Source organism: Ananas comosus, linkage group 11 (assembly GCF_001540865.1).
Source record: "Ananas comosus cultivar F153 linkage group 11, ASM154086v1, whole genome shotgun sequence".
NCBI lineage: Eukaryota > Viridiplantae > Streptophyta > Magnoliopsida > Poales > Bromeliaceae > Ananas > Ananas comosus.
Window position 1 is genome coordinate 7,446,881 of NC_033631.1, and position 19,891 is coordinate 7,466,771.

Genomic DNA, 19,891 nt, shown 5'->3' on the forward strand with positions numbered 1-19,891 from the left:
TTAGTTGATAAGAAAACAAGCCAAGGGATTTGTACGGTTATTGTTGAGGTGATAAGAGAATAGTGTTTATTTTGTGGGAGTGACGCTGTCTACTAATAAAGTGGACGAAAGAAAAGGTAGACTATATCATGCATACTGATCTGCATTAAGGAATAACTGTGCCCATGTTGCCTGCAAATAAACAGACAATCGGAACAATAGGGCCGTTATGCTTATTACTAAACTAGTTGAAGAGATGAAATAGAACCAAGGTCTATCTTTTTGATCAGAGGTTGAATCGATCATCAGAAGAAGAATTAGACCAAAAATTAGGATACATTATGGGAAAATGAAACTTCCATGGAAGGGAAGCAAATGAAACGCTTTCATAAAAATTCTCGTAGAATCGAATAATTATGAGTAGGTTAGGGTGACACTAATTCATCTTGTTATAATCCGACATCCTTACGTAGAGGTGTATCTAGAGGTGTACGGCTGACAGAAGTATGTTATTCTATATCATTATATTTTTATACCCTAGTTTGCCTCTTCAAAAAAATTGTTTTAAATTGTATTTGCACACGGGGGATCCAGCAAGCACGTTATGAGAGGGGACAGTGCTTATATGGCATGGTGGCTTCTGCTCAACAATTCTAACTCGTAGTAGTCTGTTCTCGGTGCATATCATGGCGCCCAGTCATTGTCACATTATGTGGCAAACATTCCCTTCTCCATGGACATAAAGGGACATTTATCATGTGCTACGAAGATGGAACCTTTCCACACTTTAGTATAGAGTAAGAGTTAAAAGTGTATTTTGAGCAATGACTAATAGGTAAGTTGATGATAACAATATTGTAATTATTCTGAGGATTCCTGTCTTGTTTTAGTATTACATTATTGGCAACCAAAATGATAATTTTATTAAAAAACATTTATTTAATTATTAAAAGAAATATTCGACGTGGCATCTGCATCGTGCGAGGGGAAAATTTATTCTTATAGTCTGCATTTCTTTTTATCACATCCAAGTTACTGAGACATTTTTCGATTGGAGCTGTGTCAGAACTTCATCTCTTTTTAATTCCGCAGTTACTAGCAAGTTGCAACCAAAAAAAGTGATATGTTTTCCGAATCACTACATTTGCACTATTTTGTTCTACAGGAACAGTTGCTGACAGAGAGGATGACAATTACTCCGAGCAAACGCAGGGGAGGTAACTTTCTCATCGTTTGTGGTTTGCCTTTATTCGTATGATCTTGAGATGCAAGAAGGAAAACAAGTTTTGGAATAGTCCTCTAAATGTGATATTGATTAAACAGGAATTTGGAATCAACTGATGGTTAGTCCTGATGAAATCGTAACACGGAACATCTTTCATTTGCCGTTTTCGGAAACTTTATTTGTATTTGAAGATTATGTGTTTTATGTTGGCCCCTTTGGTAGGCCAGTTGTGCCAAGCAGATGAATTGGTATGAAACAAATTGTACACGCTTGGATGTAATCCAAAAATGGGACCAAATGCACCAATGTAATTTTATTTTCTTGGATTGGTTGATTCAAGGTGATGCTTCCTAAGAACGATTGTTTAAATTTTGCTTCTTTACTATATGTTGTCTGTTAGATTTTTTTTTTTTTCTTTGGCTACATAAATTTCAAATAAACAATAAAATTGTATAAGAAATTTCACCTTTAAACCACTTTTAAATTGTATATTTAAATATTAATGGAGTTAGTCTCTTTTTTTTTTTTTCATAATTTGTTAGTTTGTCACTGCTCGTTCTCAATGCCGAACTTGCATTTTACGCACCCTCGTGAACCTGGATGAATAATATAGACCTGGATGGAACTGGCAAGAGAAAACCTAGGTCAAAACATTCAACATTTACTCTAACTATAAATTATTTTGAATCGACTAGATCTTTTAAAATTTTAATTTTACTACCTGACCAGTTAATTTATTTGATTTGTGACGGTTAATGGTATTTTAATTTTAAAATTTAAATACATTGCTTATCTTTACTGGTTTAGTTGATATACTTTATGCAACTTTTGTGGCTATAAATTTATTCAAGTAAAAAATTAGCTTAAAATTTGAAATGCAAGTGTCATTGACCGGCTCAAATTAAATAAATTGAGAGTTTGGATAGTAAAATTAAAATTTTGAAAGTTTGGATAGTTTTTTTTTTTTTTTTTTTTTTTTTTCTAGATAAAGATAGTATGCTATCCGCTCCGTTTATTTTTTTAAAATAAACTTAGCTAAAAATGTGAATCAACTAGGATTCAAACTTAAGACCTCGGACCGATCGTCCTTAGCACAAGTGGCAAAAGGGCTTGGTGGTCTGTATCTGAGACCCAAGTTTGAATCCTATTTGATTCATATTTCTAGCTAAGTTTATTTTTAAATAAAATAAACGAAGCGGGTATCATACTCTCTCTCTCTCTCTCTCAAAAAAAAAAAAAAAAAAAAGGAACTTAGGACCTCGGGTACCAACTAGTAAGTCTTTTGCCATTTGCACTAGAGACAGTCGGTAAAGTTTGGATAGTCAATTCAAAATGGTTCATAGTTTAGATAAGTTTTATGCGTTTTTATCTAAAATTAAGAAATTAAAGGGTTTTTTTGGCAAATGGCCCATTGAAAAAATTTTATTTTAAAACTTGCTTGCGTGGCAAGGGTAGGGTATTTTTGTAATTATAAATTTGTTGGGACTAATTTTAAAATAAAATTTTTTCAGGGAGTCATTTGCCAAAAAATCCCGAAATTAAATTATCTGGTTTCAAAGAATTGTGTGTTGCCATATTAGCGGTACGATATTGCATGGCGGCACGGGAGGACTTTTTTCGAAAATAACCCTCTGAAATTTTATAATTGGCAAAATAACCCTCTGAAAATTTTATTTGTNGTCGGGGTGCGGAGGGAGAGAGAGACAGAGAGTTAAGAGAGAAAGAGAGCGAAGAGTGAGGGAGAGGTGTCGGGGGTTCGGGTATACCAAGGTAAGACGGTGAATTGTTCACCGTCTTCATAAACAACATTGGAGACGGTGAACGATTCACCGTCTTACCTTGGCCCTGGTAAAGACGGTGAATAGTTCACCGTCTTTAGTGCAGGAGAAATAAGACGGTAAACAGTTCACCGTCTTATCTGTGTTTTATCACCTTGGCCAAAGTTCGGGCCGAAGTTGAGGGCACAGCAATTCCAAAGGTGTTGTATTCGCTCTAAAGACGGGGATGGATTCGCTCTAAAGATGGTGAATAGTTCACCGTCTCATGAAGCCGGTGAACCATCTACCGTCTTCATGAGAATCGCATAGACGGTGAACGATTCACCGTCTTTACGAGAAAACTCCGATCTGGCGCCGACGTGGCGAAAGGAGGGTTAGTTTTCCAAATAAAATTTTCAGAGGGTTGTTTTGCCAATTACAAAATTTCAGAGGGTTATTTTCGAAAAAAGTCCGCACGGGACGTACGTGCCAATGTCCGCGCACTCGGTGCCGGTGGTACATTATTGGCAAATTGGCATACGTTGCCTGAAATCGGCACGGTTTTTGTTTTTAACAAATTTTTTTTTGAGTGTTTTAATATCTAGATTCTAGAGTAGGGCTACTATACTCTTATGAGTATAAAACCCGTCATACTCATAAGTTATTTTTGATGTTGGGACTTTCGAATCGACGATCCACACCGTTAAACATGACCTAGAGTATTTGAAACATTTAGAAAATAAATTTTGTAATTTTTCGAAACCATTAAAAGTCTATCAAACGGGTATAAAATGAACGGTCAAAATCAAACGACATCCTAAAAATGGACGATTGGATTCTTCAATTTAAGATCAGAGTTATTAATCTTTATTTAGGTAGTGAATAGAATTTTCTATCAAAAATTCAACCTATTCTGGTTCTTTTACACCGTTAAACTAGCAAATATTTCATACTCGCCGTTAAAAATTATCAATTTTGTAACCTTTTGATCATAAGGTAAATGATGTCGAAAAATTATAAAACTTGATTTCTAGGCGTTTTAAATGCTCTAAATAACGTTTAACGGTATGGATCGTCGATTCGAAAGCTCTATCATAAAAAACAACTTATGAGTACGAGGGTAATTATACTCATAAGAGTATAGTAGCCAGACTCTATATATATATATATATATATATAGAGTAGGGCCTAGAATACTTTTACAAGTATCACCTAAGAGATTACTTGTGTGTTTTTAACATTGTGATACTTTTTATACTAATAGCCTTTAGATCAAACATATTCACCTACCACACCTACCACCACTACCGCCATCATCCAACCTCACATCTCTCCATCCAAGGCGCCTAAAAACACACAAGTATCACTTTGGGTGATACTTTTACAATTATTTCTAGCTCTACTATATATATATATATAATAATTTATATATATGATATATATATATATATATATATATATTAGTAATGAGCAAGAATAATTGTAAAATGTATCACCATTGTGTCTTTTAGTCTCATAGCCCTTGGATCTACTTGCCTTAATTACTAAAAAAAGTAGCTATTGGATGCAAATATTATGTCCACTACACCACCCTCATCACAACTTACAGCTTCTCCATCCAAGGGGTAGAAACTCAAAGTATTACCTCAGTTGGTGCTTTTGAGAGTATTCTAAGCTCAACGTCACATATATTTATATATATATTATAATATTATATATATATATATATAGAGAGAGAGAAGAGAGAGAGAAGAGAAGAGGACGAGGAGCAGAGAGTTGGCCGAGTCTACCCGAAGAGTTCAGTCCGGAGAGAGAGAGGAGAGTCCGGCTACTGCTTTAAAAGTACCGAGTATTGTGGCCTTGTAAATTTTTACGCATTAGATCTAGCGCCTTTAATCATTTTCACATGAGCTTAGATTATACTATTTCAACCACCAGCGCACATTAACCCTAGGGGGCCGCCACATCATCTTAACCGCCATTTTCTTAATCTAAGGGCTAAACTTACAAGTACAATGTATGGACTTTTAAAATATAGAAGCTCCATATGCTCAATTATATATATATATTATATATTATATATATATATATATATATATATATTATATAATATATATCATAAATACAATACAATTGACCTGGTACTTTTAAAGTATATAGAGCTCAATTATGCTCAATTATATATATATAATATATATATATATTATATATAATATATAATATATATTATATATATGTATAAATTATGAGCATAATTGAGCTCCTATACTTTTAAAAGATACAGTCATGTGATATTGGTAAGTTTTTAGCCCCTAGACATTACAGAATGTGGTTAGGATGATGTGGGCCCCCTAGGGTTGAGTGGGTGGTTGGTTGAATAGTATAATCTAATGGTTGAAAATGATCAAAGGCGTAGATCTAACGGTGAAAATTTTACAAGTACTAAATACTTGTACTTTTACAAGCACCATAGCCGGATTCATATATATATATATATATATATATATATCGGCACGACCCTATGCGACACGCCGGCATGCGGCAGCACAGGTAATTCTTGCTTGGCAGTACTTGTAGGCTTTTGTTTTACTTTTAATTACAATAATATCTAAAATAGTCTCTTTTTTTTTATTGCAATCTTTCTTCCTCTAATACTGTAAAAATGGATTACTTGCTTCTTCAACGGCATTACAATTCTATACAATTGAAGGAGAAAAGATTAAAAGCATTTTAAAAGTTTTCAAGTATTTTAATGCATGAAAACAGGTGTTTATGAATACTATAATTCCAAACTAGACCTAAGTAGATGAAACGGTTCAGTCACGAAACTTATAGGCCACCAAAGTTTTAGACAAAAGAATATATCTGTTGCTAAACATCCAAAATTTTAGCCTCCTTGCTCAATTAGGTGGGTTTTGTTGTTGATTTAAGTCCATTTAAGTGAGCCATTAGATAAGCCGGTCATAAAATAAAGTAACTTCTTTTTTATTTTAGAAAAAGCTGACAAACTACTCACTTCATCATTTTTTAGAAATGAATTTAGCTATAATTTTAAATATCTCAACCATCAAACCTTTAGTTAAGGACGCTATTAGTTAAGAATTTCTAACCCTCTTATGAATAACAGATATCAGCACATATGATACGCTAAGGCGTGTTTGGTTTATGATTGAAATGGAAAATGAAAAATAGAATTAGATTGTATTAGAATAGAAAATAGAATGTTGAATCATTTAAAAGTACTTGGCTTGTTAGTGGAATGAAAATCAAAATGAACAATAAGGACATCTAAAATTTTGAGAGAGGAATTTTGATTTAAAAAAAGAGTGATCGAGAAAAGGGAGGGGGAGGTATTTGTGAGAGAGAACTTTTAGTGGTTTATTATGAAATGGACCAATCCAAATATTCAAAGCTGGATTTGGTCATTTCCTATTTAAGCATGCAATGGAATCAAATCCAATTCCTATAAAACAAACATTAAGGGCCTGTTTGGATTACAGTAAAAAATCTCCACGAAATTTATAAAATGTGATTTTGGTCCAAATGAAATAGAAAATCCTGTAACTTTAAAAAAATTCCACGGATTCAATTTTTAAACTGTTTGGATGCGCATTGTGCAATTTCACGGGATTTCTCTAAATTTTAAAATTAAAAGTTAAAATTTCAAATTTCAAATTTCAAATTTCAAATTTTAATAAAATTTAAAATTTAAAATTTGATATGTGAAATATGAAATTTAAAATTTAAAAATCTAAATTTAATTTTAAAATTTTGAAATTTGACATTTAAAATTTGAAATTATAAAATTTAATTTTGATATTTCATTAAATTGTAAAATTTAAAATTTCAAATTTAAAATTTAAAATCTATGTTGAAATTTAAAATTTCATGTTGAAATTTAAAAGTTACAACTTGANTGTTTGGATGCGCATTGTGCAATTTCACGGGATTTCTCTAAATTTTAAAATTAAAAGTTTAAAATTCAAATTTTAAATTTGAAATTAAAAATTTGAATATAAATTAAATTGTAAAATTTAAAATTTAAAATTTAAAATTTAAAATCTATGTTAAAATTTAAAAGTTAGAACTTGATGCATTTTTGCCCAAGAATGGTGGAATTATTTTTCTTTGGTCAGAGTGGATTATATTTTTACTCCATAGTATAGTTTAACTATACTCCAAAAGTTACAGTATATTTTTGTTTTTCTCCCAAACGCTTCATAGGATAAATTTTCTACTGTTATAGTATAGTTTAACTATGTTACGTTTTTAAGGGTATCTAAATGGGGCCTAATTATAGGAATTAGTAAATCCCGTTCAGTCTAAAATAGGTGAATCTAAAAAAACTACAAAATAAACAAAAATTAACACAGTTTTAGGCCTCTTATATTTTCTGCTTTTGTATTTTTTTGTATTTTTTTTTGAGAGATAGGTAGCATGCTACCCGCTTCGTTTATTTCATTTAGAAATAAACTTAGCTGAAAATATGAATCAAGTAGAATTCAAAGTCGGATCTCGGGTACCAACCACCAAGCCCTTTGCCACTTGCTCTAGGGGCAGTCAATTATTTTTTGCTTTTGTGTATATTTATTTTTTGAACTCAAATTCTATGCTAGCAGAATTTCACAATTGTTGGTAAGAAACGAAAATAGTTCATAACTTGTTCGGAAACTTTTCCTGGATGCAGACCTTTTCCTGGATGCAGACCAAAAAAACATTTGAAAAAAAAAAACAAAGTAGATACCCAGTACCCCATTTGGCCCTTTTATCTGTTTGTTGTCAACGAAAATTTCTAGTATGTGTAGCTGCAAACAGTCCAGCCACCAGCCCATGTAATTTGAGTTCACAAGAACGACAAGAAATCCAAAAGCTGCGGCACAAATAAGACCTTATCTTAGTTTACACTAATTTGGTAATGTTAGTAACACTTCACCACTGCAAATCTCCACCACAAGAGGACGAAAGCAGAATCATTTCAAGAGCTGCTAATCATATCTTACAAACGCAGAAGTTCAAAGCACCATGAGCAAATGCAACTATAAGCATATATATAGTCATTTGGCGCCATGAAATTAGATCTTAAGGTAATTAAAAAAATGTTGCAGATACACGTTGATGATCACTAAACTCAGCAATCTTCTATCAACATGTTCCAGTAAACATCATCACCATCGACTCACCCACAGACCCCATGCATTTAGAGGGCCTCACTAAACAACTACGTTACCCCAAAAAGAAAACGACGACAATAAACCCCCCCTTAAAATTATCTTAAATATCACAAAATTCAGAGCTAGGAAATTACTTACAAAAATATTATTTACAGAGATGTTAGGTATTTGAACCATAATGTTTACCAATTATTAAAATAGAAGAAGAGACTGGATACTTTCAAGGCTTAATATGTGGTGGCCCAAACCAACTTCCTAGCCTTAATGTAGTGTCTGTCGGTGCTGTTGCGGCGGCGGCGGCGGCTGCTCTGCTGCCTCCCTGAACTTTCTGGGCAAGGAATTCACGACAGTTGGCTCCTTTCACAGTAAACTCCATCAGAAGCTCCTCAAAGAGCTTCTTCAGGTTTGTCTTGAAGGCCCGGGAGCAGCTCTTGTCGCCCTCATCGACATCCTGGATCCCTTCTCCAACCAGACAACCGACTTGAGCGCCTTCCATGTAAGCTCTGCACGCCACAAGAATAGCCCGCCCATGATTGCGGAAATGGCCAGCAACGAAGTCCTCGAAGTGCTGCAAGTAGAAGCCATTTTTATAACTTTATGGACTCAATGCAAAAGCTTTGTATGCTAGACATGTCGTATAAAAGATTTCGCACATTAAATAGGGATTATTTTTTCTTGAAAAAGCAATAGAGAGAATTTGAATATTTCAAAGTCTAATAAAGGCATGCTTTAACAGGGATGAATTCTGCAGGGATGACTGTTTTTCATACTTTGCCAACCTACTATGTCCATAGAACGGGGAATGGATCAATTTTCTTTTTGATTTTATATCATAAAAACAGAGGGTAATCTCAATGATTACATGGATAACAATGGATAAGGAATAGCACAATTCCAGTAGTTAAGTTCAATTGTAATCCTTGAATAGTCCTGGAATAATCTGGTTTGGCCAGAAGCAGCATTGCGCCAGTTTGTTTTCCAAGCCTGTTTGGATTGTGGGACATGTCATCAGCTGATAACTTGCACAGTACGGAGATTTTTTCTGTGATCGCAAACTAGGAATGATTTTATCCATTGCCAGTCCTCAAAATGATGATTTTTCAGGATAATGAATTCCATATATGAAGTGTGTTCATCATATCCTAGATGTGATATATACTACGCAGTTGTAGACACATTACTATACCAATTAAAAAAGTATCATGTCCTAAACAGAAGAGATATGCCAACAAGATATTCATACATCCATACATGCCTGAAAATTAGATGCAGTTTACACCATTCATCTGACCAACTCACTACAGAACCATAAGATTCGTACCTTTGGCGGCCTCCGAAGAGAATACAACATCGTCCTGCAGGATAAGAGAAAAGTGTCTTCATTGTACTCCAGCGACTTCTTTTCTCCATGGGGTGTATTAGCCATCTGAGCATATCCAGGCTCGTTAAAGTAAGGCTTTGCATTCAGAACCAAAGCCTGGATAGAAACCAGGACTTGGAGCATAGTCGAATTCGAGGGGTTCCACATCTCACATCCCTTGCCAGACCAGGTGTTGAGAAGGCTAAGGCAAACCTTGCCGCATGCATACAAGTTTGGATTGAGTCGAAGTCCGCCCGATTGATAATGTACCTTCTGCATGGTATGGTGTGGAAAGAGTTTAACAAACTTTTTAACTATAAAAGTAGGTTTTGACATATATATTCCTGCAAACTCATGTGTTTAGTGCACTTTCTTACATTTGACAGTCATCATCGGGCATAGTTGATTTTCAATCATGAAAAGGATAGTAAAAGAGGAGGATCTTTTAAAGTATAAGGGTAAATTGCACATTTGGTCCTCAAAACTATGACGCAGGTCACACTTTGGTCCTCACAAACTTCAATTTGTTGCAATTTTTGGTTCGAACTTTCAGAAATGTTGCAATCAAGTTCTATAACCCAATTTAGTTGACTAAATTTTGATATTTTGCTAATATAGAGGTGCTGTAGTAGTGTTGTAATTGATGATGCACCAATAATTAAAATATCACATCACTTTTATATCAACGATATATTAGAATTTAGTCAACTAAATTATATTGTGGGACTTGATTGCAATAATTCTAAAAGTTCGAGCTAGAAATAGCAACAAATTAAAGTTTGAGGACTAAAGTGTCACCTGCCTCATAGTTTGTGGACCAAACGTGCAATATATCTGACATATAACAAAGTTTTTAAAGGGCATATATAGTAGCTCAATTTGCAGGGACATGGATGTATATGGAGGAAAATAAAAAGACAGAAATTAATATATGTAGTACATATAGTGAAAGACTATAAACATACCGGTGGTATATTGGGATAGTCAGGAGGAAAGAAAATGTCAAAGAAGAAGAGACCATCGTGATAAGGGGTACCAGCTGGTCCAACAATGACAGCCCTAAGGAGGTCCATCCTATCCTCATAAACTCTAACAAATATAGCCTCTGTTCAAGTTAGAGAAGCCAGAAGATAACAGTTAAGTCTAATGAAGAAAAAAGCCAGGCTAGTCTAATGATGTATTCATGAACTGAAAAGAAAGAGGGGAAAAAATTCCAGTTGTCTAGCTGTATACAAATAAAATCATGAACAATAATGCTAGTAATTTTTTAATGCACTATATATAACAAGAGAAAAAATTCTAGTTGTCTAGCTGTATATAAGTAATACCATGAATAATAATGCCAGTATTGCTGGACTCTACGACCATGGTAGCAAATATGACAGATTTCCCCACAACAAAGTTATTAAACTACTTCGCAGATAACTATCAAGTAAATGGCGAAGTTCAATCCAACCATAACAGCAAGCAACTTTATATGCAAAAACAAAGTGGCGATTAGCCAGGCTATGACGCCCCACTTCCCGGGGGTCACCCATTCTAGAACTATTCTAGCCCTATTATATCTTATATAGGATTCCAAATCCTGGGGGTGTCACATTCCTCTCCCCTTTAAGCCCTAACGTCCTCTTCAGGCTCAGGCACATCACAAGCATCAGGCGATACGAGACTCGTCTCGCTAGCCTTTAACCGATCTTGTGGGGAGCCGCGCTCCACCCACAACGATCATTAGCCGGAGAACCGAACTCTGCCTACTATATAACCCTGGCTCAACTGAAATTCATCTCACATTTCCAATTGGTGATTGGCTTTAATAGACTGATACCAACTGTGACACCTCACTTCCCAAGGGGTCGCCCATCCTAAGACTACTTTAGCCCTATTATATCTTATATAGGACTTATTCCAAATCCTGGGGGTGTCACACAGGCATAGTAGGTAGAACAAAAATTTCTGTCATTGATCAATGGATTTAGCAGTATTAAGGAAGCATCATGATACTCCAATTAGAAGATATCTTGATATTCAACAACAATATGAGCACCTACCGATTCCAGAAACTGATTAATTTTCTGGTAAGGCATCTAGGCTACTACCTGGACACCACCTGATTACACTCTTTAAACTGCTGACAGGCTAAATCATCTATGCTGCTCAATTTTGAAAAAAAAAGAGGTACGTCTAGTTTTTGTTATTTTACTGGTTATCTTTTGAGCAAACAGGCTATGATGATGATAGAAGTTGGGTATATTTATGAAGGGTTAAGAAAATTAATTAACAGACTGCATCTAAAGTTGAAACTAGTATAAAAATGAGTTTGGTCTTTTTATTTAAGGTATCTTTCCTGTATGTTTCTGTACTATTTTGTATCATTTAGTAGTGGGTGAGGATAACTATAATACTAATGCACTAAAAATATAGCCTCAAATAACTATAGTAAAAAAAAGTAGTACCATTGCATTTTGACCTTTTGCAATTGTTTTAAAAGTAATATATTGCTTAAACAGTGTACCTAAATGCATATGTAATGCCTCAGCACATCAACCACTTGTTAGCATGGACGACCTTGAATCTTGAGGATGAGATAAGAAATGTTTATGCACATTTGTATGAAGACCCTATATCAGTTCTGGCTTAAAATCTCTACGAAAACACAATATATCAGCAGTTTTGACAGTGTTGGCTGTTTCTGAAGTCCAAATCAGGCTTTGGTGGTTTCCAACTTTTTTCAACACTAATAAAAAAAGAAAAGTATGGAAAGCTAGAAAATAGATGGGATAAATTTTTTTAAAAAAAGGCAGAAAATTTTGAGTTAAAAATGAGATGTTAATTACGCTATAACATGTCTAATTTAATTGGCATACCATGCAGGTGAGGTCTGACGGCAAGATGATAATATATAGTAGAAGCAGATAGTCATTGACATATTTATACACTCAAATAACAAAGCCAGCTATAATTTGCAGAAAAAACCTTCGGAAAAATAAAAGGTCTTACATATGAAAAGTGAAATAGTTCTACGTTCTTGAAAGTACAGATTGAAAGGAAATATATTGCAAAAGAAGGTGCCAAGTAGCAACTAAAGCTTAACTACAATTTAATTACAAAACAGATCCAAACCAGCCTGAACCAGCAAAGCTCAACCAAAATAAGCTACGTTCAAACCAAAATCACCGAAACTCAGCTGAACCCAGGCTTTGGCACTAGATTTTGTCAAGCTAAAGCAGAAACTGATCAGTCAGACATGTATTAGGTCTCGCGAGTTCAGTCAAATCATGAAACCAAACTTTGTCGAAAGAATCCTCTCAAAATTTAGTTTGATCATTGTGCAACATATTCAATACATACCTGGTAAATCTTTCTCCAAGACCTTCCACTCATGTTGAATTCTCTTTGACCAATCTTTCATTGGCTATCATAGAGAACCCATTAGGTAGTGTTAGCAGTATATAAAACTACATATTGAAGAAAGATAACATGCTTACTTGAGTACCTTTCTAGCTGTTAGGCCAACTTTTCGGAGATCCGGTTTAGTAAAGTAATGATCAGAATGATCCTTAACAGTATCAAACTGTTTAAATGATCTGTATTTCTCATCAATTTCATCATCCATCACTTCCATTACTTCAATCGGCTTGCTCTTGCTATTACTAGGCATCACTTCGACCGGCTTGCTCGTAGTATTATTAGGAATCACATCCATCACTGTGAATATCGTGCCCGCAACACTACTAGGCATCAGTTCCATCATACCACTTGGCTTGATCGCACTAGTATTTTCAGAAAAGGGCTTCTGCAACCATGGTACAGTTGCCTCCACTCCAGGTGGAAGATCCAGGTCATCAAACTTGGCAGCCAAACTATAATTGAAATCATGCTCAATATATGCATCATCATATGCATAAAACTCGTCATCATCTTCGTCGTAATTATATTCGTCATACTCATACTCATCAGAGAAGTTTGTCTTCAATGAATCTGGATCAAAAATTTTAAGAGCACTTGGTCCTGCAAGATCATTGGCCAAAGCATCCTACAATTACGCCCCCAACCCAACCCCACCCCAAGAAGGGGGAAAAAAAAAAGAACACAAATTACTCAACCAAACGTAACAGCAAAACCATTCATATATGGATAAATAAACAAATCCCAGGACAGATAAGCAAGAATCAAACCTTTACATGTTTCTGCCAATCGTTAGAATATCCAACAGGTTGCTTATTCTTGTCATTAGGTGTACTTTCACCAACAATCACAACACCATCAGGATCATCATCTCCATCAATCTCAATAACATCATGAGGAGCAACCTACAAACCCGAAATGATTGAACATTCAGCTAATGCATTTTATTTGTAATTTAAAAGGACCATCTCATCATTACAACTAATTAGAAAACTAAAAACTGCACAGAAATAACCATGAAAAGAATCCAAAATGCCAATATTAAGAAGATGCAGTACGGCACTTTAGTGGGTCAGATTTACCAAAATCAATCATAGCTTTAGGAACATGCAAGTTGATGTGAAATTTGGTTTTGTCTAATGTTCTTTTTGCAATAAGACCACATGCTATATCAAATGAATTTAGCAAAGTAAAAGTTAGTAGGACCCAAGCGAAAATGATACAGGATAGAGGAAGAAGGGTTGTCCGAAACAAAGGAGTTGATGCCTAATGGATCAGAGCCCGAATCTATCTACACAAGAAGAATACTCGGAAGCGAAGATCTTTTGCACAAATCTGCTGGAAAATTCTCTCTCATATATAATTTTCACTTCAAAGAGTATTATTTCTCTCATACATAATGTTAATGGAGTTAACAACAGAATGCAATTCACTAATCAAAAGTGCCTTGTAAAAACAGAAAGGCAGGTACAATAGCTTATATCAATAGAAATTTTATGTTAAAGCCTAAATCCTATCACGCGTGTCCAAATTTATTGTGAAAAGATAAGGACCTCACTACAAGCAAGAATTAATAAGCAAAAGTGAATACACCTAGTGAGTTTGTAAAGTCCAGCGCTGAAAATAATAGATACAATTTATACCTCCCTATATTTAAACAGAAATGCACATTTCATGAATTAAGAAATACAATTTTCTTGAATAAAATTACTTGTAGATTCTCAAAAATTGAACTGTGTCGATAATAAGCATAAATTATATCATATCAAATTGGGCCACATCTCAAACTACATTCCAAGTAAAGAACCCTCAATATTCCAGGAAACTGAGAAACAAGCTCGGTTGAAGAAGAAGAATAAAGAAACAAGGAAGTGGCATCATTAGAAAAGAAAACAGAAGATTCTAAGTACCACATAACCATAATCTGATTAAACAGCATTACTACTTTCTATATGATGGTAAATAAGTAATGATAGCATTGATGGTAAACAAGTAATGATAGCATTTATCATTCAATAACGATAACAAATTTTAGGCCACATAAGAAAGGAAAAGACAACCTACCAAGAAGACGTATTCAAATTAGAACAGAGGTCAAGTTTGAGTAAATAGATTGAACATCAAAAAAAAATGGAATCAACCCTAAAAAAATATGTGATGAATTTTGAATAAAAGCAAAGTAGATCAAGAAAAAGAGAAAGTCTTCTCAAGGGACCAGCATGGCGAATTTGCAAGAAGGAACTAATTATATTGACCAATATCTAAGACCACGCAACTCAGTTTGGAGCGTAAACACTTGCTAAGCCTATCAAGCTGGGAAAATTCAATCCAAGCAAGCCAGTTTCATTTTAAGTCAGGCATAATTGAGCCCAAAATCGAGCCGAGTTTGAACAGCTTTGTTCAATTGCACAACTAAAAAGTTCCAAGATTTTTCATTTTTACCTTTCACATGGAATTAAGAAGATGGCCTAATTGCACTATCTCCGTAAATTTTAGGTGTAATGTCATTTTTCGCATTGTGTTTCACTACAACAGTTGATATATTCCACTATGGATGACACAATTTTAAACAAAACAAAATAGTTCCAGTACTCACAGTTTCCTCGTCGACTACCGACTTACAAAAGACTTAGTTGTGACACGTAACATGCCCTAAGGTATCTTTCATTGAGGAACAATGGAGAGAACTCAAAGCACTAATCAAGCATAGAGCATTTGAAATTCGCACATTCCTATGCTCGCAGCACTCTCTTCTGAGGTTTTGCACCAATATTGATAGTACAAAGATCAAAGTTTCCAACTTTTCTTCATCAACTTAGATTTTCTAAACTTCTCCATTGATTGCAATGATGAATGGGCAATTTTTGTTGTTAAAGAGAAGGGTTAAATAAATCAACTTGATAGAAGCTTAAACAACCGTTCACCATACCAAACGTCAGCTACCATTTCAGTTAGCAGAGTATATAGATAGGTGGAACACGAACTCAATCGAGCGCTTGATAAAAATAATAGAGGGCTTTTTTATCTATTTCTGCCCAAAGTTTAGAAATCACGCATTTGCCAAAATTTTTAGTTCTCAAACATTTCAGCATTTGAACTATTTACGCCCTTAAAAAAAAAAAAAAAAAAAAAAAAAAAAAAAAAAAACCTTTTCAGCAAAGTGTTATTAAGCCTAAAAAGATCGGGTTTTCAACTCACTTGAGTCCTCAACTTCTTCTGCGGGTTCGAACCCCACACCGGCGAGGGTGACACCTCCATGATATCCGGATCCTGGTACGAAGAGCTCCCCGGGTAAAGCCGAATCCTGCGGAGAAATCGAGAGAAACGAGAGCGAGAGGGAACGTCAGACACAACGGGACATTAACGGAGCCAAAATAAACAAGATCGAGACCCCTCACTTGGAGAAGTGCTGGGCGTACTTGGCGGCGGCGGCGGCGGCGGCGGCGGCGGGAGGTGGCGGCTCCATCGAACCTGGCAGCAGCGGGAGGAGATAGAAGCGGCGATCGGACCCGTCCGGGTCGGCGAAGCTAGGGTTTCGGTCTCGATCGGAACTGGGGTTAGGGTTTCGATCGACACTGGGGCGATCGGGGTCGGGAGGCGAGAATTGGGGGTGGAATTGGAGAAACTGGGGGAAGGGGGGGAGGGAGAGAGAGAGGGAGAGAGAGAGAGAGCGGAGAAAAAGGGAGCTTTGGGTGTTCTGATTTTAAAATGCACCTTTATTTGCCTTTATTGGATCATTCCTTGTGTGTGCAATTTAATTATTTTATTTTATTTTATTTTATTTTATTCGGTAATAAAGGGCGAGGACGCTTGATATTCTCACCCCCGGCGATGGTATAGCACACGTGGTGACGACGCATTGACTGGTTAACTACTGTTCAAGATTTCACTGTCTTTACATCAAATACTTTATTTTTTGAGATGAATGTAGCATACAACCGCTTCATTCATAAAGAAAGTGAATTTAGCAACGGAGAAAAACAACTAGGCTTCATAAAAAAAAAAAAAAAAATAACTAACTAAACACAGTAATTGTCCCACAGATTAAAGAGTGAGTGGATATTCGTCAACACATGTCTCACCGTGAGCTTTCTGTTGTCGAAAATTCTTCTGTTCCGTTCTAGCCAGATAGCCCACCAAGTAGCAACTAAGATTGTTAATTGTCTCTTTCCTTCCTACAGTTCCCCGTTTACCACTACAATCGTTTCAAAGGTTGTCTACAGACGTACAAACCCTTAGGTAGTCTTTGTTTGGCAATAAACATCCCAACAGCACGTGAGACATAGCAATTCCAGAATAGATAATCAATAATCTCCGATTCATCCAAACAGAGAGGACATGTGATCTCGCCTGACCATCCCCTCTTCACGAGATTGTCCCAAGTAAGTACTTTCTTCATCAACACCAGCCACCCGAGGATTTTCACTTTAAGCGAAATTTTAATTCTCCAAAGCATCACAAACTTCGTCTCCGATATGCCACCCTTCTGTATAAAGTTGTACATTGATTTAACTGTGAAAACCTCTGAATTACTCCATCTCCATCTAGCTGCATCTCCAACATCTGATAGGGTTATGGTGCATAGTAGTTCTTTCAACGCCAGGATTGATTCGTCATCTGCAGAGGAGCCTGACATAAAGCCTTGTAAAATCTTATGCCACCTCCAACCGTTGGTTCCAGAAAACTCCCACACTCGGTGGTTTTTCCTAACTACTGCATTGAAGAGATGAGGGAACATTGATTGGAGTGAGAGTTGTGCACACCATCTGTCCCTCCAAAAGCTCACGGTACTGCCATCCCCAATTGTGTAGGAGACCACGCATCGGAATACCTCGCTAGTCGACATGACACTCTACCACCACTGGGAGTATGGTCTAAAAGATGGCCCTTCTCTAAGGCATATCCTCCTCGTATAGTAAGCTCCCCTTAAGAAGGTTCTCCGGAGAGAAGTCTTGTCTAAAAGGAACCTCCACCACCATTTAGCCAGTAACGCCACGTTCCTAATTTCTAGATCCAATATCCCAAGTCCGCCCTCTCTTTTGCTCTTACAAACCATCTTCCAACGAACCAAACAATGACCCCTAGTTACAGTGCTCCTTCCTTTCCAAAAAAAGGCCCTTCGCAGTGCTTCAATTCGTTTAATTACCAATTTTGGTGCTATGAAAATAGAGAAGAAGTAGAGAGGCAAGCTCGAGAGTACCGAGTTAACCAGGACTAGCCTGCCCCCTTAGGAAAGGAGTTTAGCCTGCCATCCTTTTATCCTTCTTTCAATCTTGTTGATGATTGGCCACTAGTCTGATTTGCATAGTCGTCTATTCGTTAGTGGGAGCCCAAGGTATCTCGTAGGGAAGGCGCCTAATTTACATCCTAAAATTTCAGCCAGTCTTTCTCCCTGCTGGATGGTTCTACCTAAATAAAAAAGTTCGGACTTGCTCCTGTTGATTTTCAATCCCGAGGCCCACTCGAAGTCCCTTTTTGGTTTTAATCCATTTGGTGGGGGTGCTGCAGTGACTTTCGCATTAGCTATACATTGTTCAATCCAACTGCACCAGAGTGGAGAGGCCCCGAGCCACGTCAAGATCTTCTGAAGAATACCCCAACTCACTCTGTCGTATGCTTTCTCGAAATCTACTTTTACTTCGACACTCTTTGCCCCCATTTTAGAACACTAATTAACCACCTCACTAGCGGTTGCGAACGAGTCTAGGATCGATCGCCCCTTAAGAAAAGCCGTTTGTGAAGGAGAAATAACACCTTGTATAGCGCCTTCCAGTCTATTTGCAAGTACTTTAGAAATAATTTTTTGTACGCCATTAATAAGAATGATAGGCCGAAAATCATTTGCCGTCTTTGCTCCTTCTTTCTTCGGAATTAGACAAATGTACGAATAGTCAAGATGGCCCAAGTTTAGAAACCCCTCAAACAAATCGCGAAAAATGTTAAACAAATCCGCCTTGATTGTGTCCCAGAATATCTGAAAAAAAAATCTGAGATTAAAACCGTCAGGACTCGGTGCTTTATCCCCTCCAAGTTGAAAAGTCGCATTTCTTATCTCTTCCAAGGAGAAAGGCAAGGTGAGGTGGCTGTGATTTAGCAACGGCCTATCTGAAAACAAATCGCTCCAGTCGCCTATCAACCGTCTATTGCCCTCTATTGGTGCAAACAACTCTTTAAAATGTGAATAAAAATAATCCCTTAAGTCCTCTTCCCTCTGAAGTGTCTTGCCGTCATCTTCTATTGCTCCTATGGTGTTTTCTCGTCTTCTCCTATTAGCCATAAAGTGGAAGAACTTCGTGTTTTCATCACCCTCTTTGAGCCATTATTGCCTAACACGCGTCTTCCACATTATTTCCTCGTCAAGGATCTCTTTTGTCATATGCAACTTACTATTTTTGTCTCTTAGTCTGTTGAGTCATAAGAAACTGTTGCTCTTCCAAAATATCTAATTTTTGAATCTCCTCGGATAGTTCCTTCTTCACTCTTGAAATACTATAGAAATGTGTCGAGCACCATTCCTGCTGAGCGCCATTCCTTAATTTTTTTCCGACAGTGTCTTAGTTTAGCGGCAAAGGTGAGAGCACTGGAACCATTGTGTGTAAATTCCTCCCACCAAACAGGTACCAACCTACAAAAGTCTTCGCGTGTTAACCATACTTGCTCGAATCTGAACAAACGGCGGGATCTCTTATCCGCAGTTGATAAAAGGATTGGAGTGTAATCTAAGGTGATTCTCGGTAGCACGATCGCCTTTGAAAGCGGAAACAAATGGTCCCACTCAGTGGAGACAAGAAACCGATCCAACTTGGCCAAGGTAGGGCACTTCTGCATGTTTGACCACGTGAAGCTTTGATTACCCAGCGGGATGTCAATTAGTTCCAAAGTATTCAACAAATCAGTAAACATTGTCATAAGTCTTGAACTCCAGCTTCGCCTCATTTTCTCGTTCTGGTTTCTAGTAAGATTGAAATCACCACACATAATCCACCTTCCATAG

At 36.4% G+C, this 19,891-nt stretch overlaps 2 protein-coding genes across 3 annotated transcripts in view; one reads left to right on the forward strand and one right to left on the reverse strand.

Annotated features, from left to right (window-relative positions):
* LOC109717321 (two pore calcium channel protein 1) overlaps positions 1–1,589 on the forward strand; it is a 104,784-nt gene extending 103,195 nt beyond the window's left edge. Inside the window, exons 24-25 of the mRNA XM_020243045.1 lie at positions 1,145–1,196; positions 1,303–1,589. The gene's annotated coding sequence lies outside the window, so the exon portion shown is untranslated. The remainder of the gene's footprint in view (positions 1–1,144; positions 1,197–1,302) is intronic.
* On the reverse strand, positions 7,987–16,573 carry LOC109717313 (probable ubiquitin-conjugating enzyme E2 26). 2 transcript variants are annotated; one of them, XM_020243038.1, is made up of 8 exons: positions 16,317–16,573; positions 16,096–16,201; positions 13,668–13,802; positions 12,986–13,525; positions 12,841–12,904; positions 10,458–10,597; positions 9,454–9,765; positions 7,987–8,700 (listed from the first exon to the last, which is right to left on the reverse strand). In XM_020243038.1, the coding sequence occupies exons 1-8, from the start codon at positions 16,361–16,363 to the stop codon at positions 8,353–8,355; spliced, it is 1,692 nt and encodes a 563-aa protein (XP_020098627.1). In that variant the 5' UTR covers positions 16,364–16,573; the 3' UTR covers positions 7,987–8,352. The 2 variants fall into 2 exon arrangements, with proteins under 2 accessions (XP_020098627.1, XP_020098625.1); XM_020243036.1 differs by having other exon boundaries at positions 16,296–16,573.

What these genes read in the sequence shown, in the direction of transcription:
- LOC109717313 (XM_020243036.1), bottom strand. Translation starts at nt 16,363, where the DNA reads ATGGAGCCGCCACCTCCCGCCGCCGCCGCCGCCGCCGCCGCCGCCAAG. An exon ending in TACGCCCAGCACTTCTCCAA is followed by an intron (nt 16,202 to 16,295) that starts GTGAGGGGTCTC and finishes ATTTCTCCGCAG; the next exon opens with GATTCGGCTTTACCCGGGGA. An exon ending in ATTGGCAGAAACATGTAAAG is followed by an intron (nt 13,526 to 13,667) that starts GTTTGATTCTTG and finishes GCGTAATTGTAG; the next exon opens with GATGCTTTGGCCAATGATCT.